The following is a 7,500-nucleotide window of genomic DNA, read 5'->3' on the forward strand; positions in this document are numbered from 1 at the left end:
ACAGCCTGCGTGCCGGAGATGTTTCACACGAAATCACTGTCAATAAAGTCAGGTTTCGTCTCAGTCCCTCAACAACATGCGCTGAACACCAACACACAGTTGCTTTTCTGTTTCAAACTTTCGACTTCCGGCGAAACGAGGAAACACATAATTATGTTTTATGTTTTGTGTCTTCTGGGTTTTTTTTTACGTGTTTCCTTCCATCAGTTTTTTGTATAGTAAGTAAGCATTACGGTATTAAAATGTTACAAAAAATGACAGGCACGGCGGAGCAGAGGGGCTGGGTGGGGGGTGGGGGTGGGGGGGGGGGGGTGGAGATGGGGCTCTAGAGCCCCCAATAATTCTGAATCAAAATGATTATTGCTAGTAAATCTAAAGGCAGCGATGAATTTTATTTGTAGAATGCAGGAAATTGCATTTCAGGACATAATCCCGAACCCCCTAGAAACTTTGCTTTGCACCTTCGATCTCAGTCAGCACCACCCCTCCCCTCAAATGTCTACTTGCTTCCACCGTGCCTGAATGACGAATATGGGATCTGATTTATTTAACAGAAAGGACATCTAAACGTTGATATGTATATGTAAGTAGAAACCATCTATATTTAAATGTTTTATAATTTATAAGTTAACTATACAATTAGTAAATATGCAAAACATCCATTATATAGAAGTTGTTAATATATTTTATACATTGAATTGTCCATACTCGAAATACACAGTCAGTGGCGTAGCGTGGGCGGGACCACCTGGGCGGTTGCCCCGGGCGCAAAATTCTGGACTGTTGGAAGGGACTCGGAGAGTGATAACGGTCCACTGGTTAGGGGGAGCAATACTTGCCTTGTCCCGGGCGTTGGCAACCCACGCTACGCCACTGTACACAGTTTGTCACTGACTAAAACATTTCGTACTTATAAAAAAATATATTAAAGGCATATTGTCACAGACCACTGACCTATTTAATGGTCTAACAAAGTATTACCTGAACAAAAATAATTTGATTTGTCCCTAGATGTACTTTATTCAACCATCTTCATAACCACTATACTCCATTTATTAATGATATTTTGTAAAAATAATTGAATTATGGCAATGGTCCATAATTCAAAAACTAAAATTGCCAAGAGGGTTGACATGGATTTCACTCCATCATGGTTCAGTTAAGGTGATGCAATAGCTAAATTTGATTTCCAACGATTAAAGGGACACGCCCTAGTTACGGCTAGTTCTTAACCATTACGGCGTTGTTTTTCGCTATTAAACCCATTTTTTTCACAAATAAAATTGCACTTTACTTACATTTTATTATTTAGAATACACATTTCCATTCACCTGAAGTGCTTTTTGGTAATCCTGGTAATCCTGATGTTTGTAAAACCACGAAATGCATTTTTTGTATTTCTTAACAACAGGCGTGCACTCGAGAAAAAACCCGTTAAGCAAGCGAGGTCCAATCTATTTTTAGAGCGAATCTTCCTGTGTAAACGTCATAGACGTTGGTATACCACGTGACCGTTATCATTTTTGGTTCGGTTTGTTTTCTCGTGCACGGTTCGCGCAATCAACATCCGGCTTGTTGTTCATTTGTGAGATTTTTCTTGACAGTTCGTGAACATTTTCAGTAACAATAAAGTTCAGACAAGTAAGTGTCTCAATACAAAACGTTACAAACCCTTAAAACCAGTAATTTTGCTAAGTCTTACGATATCTGGAAAGGGGATACAACCAGGGCAGAACAGTTGGAACATGTCCAGGAGAGGTGAAAAGAACGCACCCCAAGTCTGTGGCGCACTCTGTGGAATTTGTCGTGACGTAGGCATTGTTGTGCTTCGAGCGACATCTACCGGTGACATCAGAATACTAACTTTCAAAATTATTTCAAGCAATTGAGACATGGGGATTCCCATGGTATTTATCGATATAAAACCTGCTTTTTCACTCCATTTGATAAAAACCTGATCTAAGTGTGTTACAGGTTTGTAGATTAACCAAATTATAATTTATTTTTGCTGGATGGAACTAGGGTGTGCGGCTTTAATGTAATTTTTATTTATTATCCATTTTTAGAGAAGTAAGGTCCTTAAATCCGTGACAGTAAGCCTTTAATGTTACATGGCTTTAATAAATGCAGGCACGTGTGCAGGCATTTTAGCAGAAAAGAGGTTAAGACTGTGACGAGCGAAGTTTATAACAGGGTCTAGTCATACTCCTACAAAACCCACCCCCTACACACGCGTCTGAAATGTGGAGAACAAACGAATGTCAAAAGAAGGAAGGAAATGTTTTATTTAACGGCGCACTCAACACATTTTTTATTTTACTGTTCTATGGCGTCAGACATATGGTTACGGATCACGCAGATATTGAGAGAGGAAACCCGCTGTCGCCACTTCTTTTTGATTAGCAGCAAGGGATCTTTTATATGCACCATCACCATCCCACAGATAGGATTGTACATACCACGGTATTTGTTACACCAGTTGTGGAGCACTGGCTGGAACGAGAAATAGCCCAGTGGGTCCACCGACGGGGATCGATTCTAGACCGACCGCGCATCAAGCAAACGCTTTACTACTGGGCTACGTGCCGCCCCCAGGGCCCCGTTCCACGAAGCGATTTTAGCCCTAAAATCACCGTAACTGCACTTAAGGTGATCTTAGTACTAAGATCGCTTTGTGGAACGGGGCCCTGGATGTCAAAAGAATGACATATGAATGATCCATCATACGACAGGCCACTCAAACCACAAAATCTAAAGGATTGCAGTTATATATAATATTATCCAAACACAAATTAATTTGATCAGCAAGCCAGCAAATCAACGTTAAAAATCATTGTTGTGTTTAACGATACCACTATATCACACTGATTTATTAATCATCGGCTGTTGGATGCAAAAATTAGATAATTCTGGCTGAGTATTCAAAGAAAATCTGCTACATGTTTCCATCAGCAGCAAAGGATCTTTCATATGTACTTTCCTACATACAGAACAGCACATACCACGTCTTTGATATACTAGTCGTGAGGCAATGATTGGTACGGTGGGAAATTACAAACCGAGGGGTTCAATCCTACACTCAAAGCACTTCAGGTGAGCGCCCTACCGATTGAACAAACGAATGACGTCATTGGTCAAAAGTATGACGTCAGTGACCAAAATGACGCTAGTAGGCAAAATTATGACGTCAGTGAGAATAAAAATTATGACAGTGGACAATAGAAAGACGTCATTGTCCAAATAATGACGTCAGTGCTATTATGTATCTTTTTCTGTTTATTTTCAGGTCCACGAGTTCGAAAACTCCAAAAACGAGAGAAAGTTTGCGACGAAAAGCGGCCTCGAACTGCGTTCTCTTCCGACCAGCTGGAGAAACTGAAAACGGTGTTCGATACCAACCATTACCTGACGGAGGACAAGAGGAGACAACTCGCAGCGGACCTGGGACTAAACGAGGCGCAGATTAAAATCTGGTTTCAAAACAAAAGAGCCAAGTTGAAGAAAACGTCCAACTCTCAACCGCTGGCCGAACAGCTGATGGCGGAGGGGCTTTATAACCACAAAACCGTGAAGCGTGACGAGTCAGTGCGATTTGAATCTTGTGAATATTGATAATAAATTTATTACACCATATCAAGTGTCATTTTAAGATGAGTAATGCATGGGGTGTCCATGTTATAAGAGGTAAAAGCTCGTGTAGAAAGGAGAGAGAGAGAGAGAGAGAGAGAGAGAGAGAGAGAGAGAGAGAGAGAGAGAGAGAGAGAGAGAGAGAGAGAGAGAGAGAGAGAGAGAGAGAGAGAGAGAGAGACGAGAGAGACGCAGAGAGAGAGAGGGAGAGAAAGAGAGAGAGAGAGAGAGAGAGAGAAGAGAGAGAGAGAGAGAGAGAGAGAGAGAGAGAGAGAGAGAGAGAGAGAGGGAGGGAGGGACGGACGGAGAGAGAGAGAGGAAGGGAGGGAGAGAGAGATTGGCAGGTGAGACAGAGGAGCTTAGAGAAAAGAAACATGGACAAAGTCAGAAAGAGAGAGAGACAGAGAGACAGAGAGACAGACAGCGAGAGAAAGAGAGGACGGACACAGAGAACCACAGAGCAAGATCGGTAAACAGACAAAGATAGACCAGTGGCGAAGCTTACAGCGAAACTAACCATCGAGAAATTGTATTGCAAGACAACATAAACATGTTATGTCAAAGACATTACAATTTTCTAATTGAATAATGAAGAAAAATCAATGAACCGGAAGCATTACAAAATGGTTAACATTATAAAACAAACAAGTAATAAACATATACGTCAGATGAATTCCACCACCCGTTTATTAACTAGGTTTAACAGTGGATACAAGTGGGGAACGAGTGCATTTAAGACACAGGCAGTATATACGTCACTTCCGCAAGCGGTATATACTTCACTTCCGGCCAGGAAAACCGGGCATACTGCAGTGACATGCGTGGCCGCCGAGTTGTAACCGACACAACGTATCGCAGATGTCAGGGGTCGGTTCTAGTGTTGTTGTTGGTGGTGGTGTTGTCACGGGCCGAGGATGGGTTTTTTCGAAAAATCTGATCAAAGCCAGAAGTTCGTCTAGTACGGCACCTGAATTAAAAGCAGTGAAACAGTGCAGGATTTAATACCGTAAGTGGCGGGATGTAGTTAGTTATGGTCTCACTACACAGATGTCATCTGCCATTGAAACCCATGTTAAATTGCCCAACTTCAAATGAAGATTGCCAATAGAACGGGTTCTTGTTGGCACTAACAACATACACCATTGCGAACATATATTATATAAGCATTTATTTTCACTCCACAATTGAGAACATGTCCGTCTCAGTTTTTTTGCTATAGGACCGCATCTGTCTGTAGTACCGGCCCGAACGGGTGGTTCATTAACCGATTCACTCTGGCTGTCTCTTGCGCTATACATCCATGTCCCAAAAGGTCAATGCACAATATTACACATTAGCATGGGCAAAAATACAGCCAGAAGGCTAACCATTAAACATACATATTGTTTTAATTCTTCACCATTTCCTAGAAGTGAATATGTGAACCATACCTTGTGTCACAATTAGGAACTATAGTGGACCGTGATCAATGAACTCTCACCCGGAAGTGATCTGTGTAGTGAGACCCTAGTAGTAAAGTGCTCGCTTGATGCGCGATCGGTCTAGGATCGATCCCCGTCGGTGGGCCCATTGGGCTATTTCTCGCCCCAGCCATTGCACCACTGGTATATCAAAGGCCGTGGCATGTGCTATCCTGTCTGTGGGATGGTGCATATAAAAGATCCCTTACTACTAGTTAAAAACATGTAGCAGGTTTCCTCTCTATGTCTGTGTCAAAATGACCATATGTTTGACATCCATTAGCCGATGATTAATAAATCAATGTACTCTAGTGGTGTCGTTAAACAAAACAGACTTTAATCATATCGTTTTCACAACAGCTTGCAGGGACCAGTTTCACTAATTTTGTACATAATTGTTAATCTACGACTGAATAACAAATTCTTATTATTAAAACAGTGCATGTAAAAGTTTTTTTTTTGTTTAACGACACCACTAGAGCACATTGAGTAATTAACCACCGGCTACTGGATGTCAAACATTTGGTACTTCTGACACATAGAGAAAACCCGCTACCTTTTTTCTACTGTAGCTAGGGAACTTATATATGTTCTTTCCCGCAGACAGGAAAGCACATACCACGGCCTTTGACCAGTTGTAGTGCATTGGTTGGAACGAGAAAAAATTCAATCAGTTGAATGAATCCACCGAGGTAGTTCGATCCTACGACGCAAGCACCTCAAGCGAGAACTCAACCGACTGAGCTAAATCCCGCCCCCCTTATGTTCACAAAGAAGGTTGGATCTAGTCAGTCGGTAGAGTGTTCCCCTAAGGTACTTTAGACCTAAGATCAAAACTCCTTAGTGGACCCTTTCTGTGAATATCTTTTTATCTAGTCCCAACCAGTGCTCCACGACTGGTATATGTTGTCCTGTATGTGAGAAACTACATATAAAAGATATCTTGCCGCTAATAGAAAAATGTTATTAAAATATATTACTGTCGTAATGTGTATGTATTATGGAGAAGGCCTAGTAAGTTGTATAACTTGTGCCTAATCCATTTGTTCTTTAAATAAGAATTGTTTCTCATTTTTTAGGAATTTATCGATGTATAAAAGTCACAAATGGTATGAAATCGCGTAGTGTAGTGAAGCGATTTTATACTACATTGAAAAATGAGAAACAATTCTTATAATTACAAACAGTACAATAAGTGTACCTTAAAACACTCAAAAATAATTTCTTTCGTTCTTACCGTCAGCCATGTTCTGTAAATAAGCGTAGGAATACATGTATACATACTATTGGATGTTTTGGGGTTTTTTTTTTTAACAGAATAAAAACAAATAAAAAATATATTGTAATTTTTATTTATTTACTTTTTTTTTTTAATCGAGAAAACAGGTCACTGCCTTGTTCTATTTTTAAAACGATCACCGAACTGGGTCATTGGGCTTCTCGCCCATCCAGCTAAAAATAGTTACAGTCAATCTTGGTCTTCCGTGATGACGTATTTTTTATGAGGTTTATGGAAGGATAACGCTTGGTTTTTTAATGACGTCAGCCAATCAGAATACAGTAAATCGTATAAATTCGGAAAGTTTGTAATTAGAAAACAATAAGATATGTTTCAATCAGAAAAATGTAGCGGGCTTCCTCTAAGAATATTAGAATTAACAAATCTTTTAAATCGAATAGCATATGATTAATAAATCAGTGTATTCTCGTTCTAGTAGTATTGTTATACAAACCGAAGTTTACTATTTCCTGTTTATAGCCTAATAGAAAATCTTTATATACAAAATGAACTATACTTTGGACATTCTATATGATGAACCTTATAAGAAATATACCGGCCTTTGGATAAATTTCAAATGTATTTAAAGAAAATGGGTATCGAACAGGTATTCGATGTAAAATAGCGAAAACTTCAGAATCTACATTTCTGAACACGACAATAACAACTGACATACGTCAAAAAGAGAAATTCATATTGCTTGGTAGTAGAAATTTGTAACATGGCTATCGTAGTCAGCTGTCAGATGATATGCTTATATCAGCATACACACTAAACGTTTTACATCGGATTCTAAATTGCATGTTCAATGCGTTCCCTGTGGGAAGGACTATAGGTCACTGCTACATTGTGATTTTTATTTGTTTTCTGTCGTAACTTGCTAGTACCGGCCTCGGTGGCGTCGTGGTTAGGCCATCGGTCTACAGGCTGGTAGGTACTGGGTTCTGATCTCAGTCGAGGCATGGGATTTTTAATCCAGATACCGACTCCAAACCCTGAGTGAGTGCTCCGCAAGGCTCAATGGGTAGGTGTCAACCACTTGCACCGACCAGTGATCCATAACTGGTTCAACAAAGGCTATGGTTTGTGCTATCCTGCCTGTGGGAAGCGCAACTAAAATATCCCTAGCTGCCT

General features: G+C 40.2%; 2 protein-coding genes across 2 annotated transcripts in view; one reads left to right on the plus strand and one right to left on the minus strand.

The window, feature by feature from the left end:
* The window catches only part of LOC121385540 (homeobox protein engrailed-like SMOX-2), a 24,674-nt gene extending 21,043 nt beyond the window's left edge, over window positions 1-3,631 (plus strand). Inside the window, exon 3 of the mRNA XM_041516249.1 lies at window positions 3,287-3,631. Within this exon, the coding sequence (XP_041372183.1) occupies window positions 3,287-3,612 (326 nt within the window). The 3' untranslated portion in view covers window positions 3,613-3,631. The remainder of the gene's footprint in view (window positions 1-3,286) is intronic.
* A 670-nt stretch (window positions 3,632-4,301) lies between these two features.
* The window catches only part of LOC121385346, a 16,841-nt gene continuing 13,642 nt past the window's right edge, over window positions 4,302-7,500 (minus strand). The window contains exon 4 of the mRNA XM_041515989.1: window positions 4,302-4,594. Within this exon, the coding sequence (XP_041371923.1) occupies window positions 4,407-4,594 (188 nt within the window). The 3' untranslated portion in view covers window positions 4,302-4,406. The remainder of the gene's footprint in view (window positions 4,595-7,500) is intronic.

The sequence above is a fragment of the Gigantopelta aegis genome, chromosome 11, assembly GCF_016097555.1.
Source record: "Gigantopelta aegis isolate Gae_Host chromosome 11, Gae_host_genome, whole genome shotgun sequence".
Classification (NCBI taxonomy): Eukaryota; Metazoa; Mollusca; class Gastropoda; order Neomphalida; family Peltospiridae; genus Gigantopelta; species Gigantopelta aegis.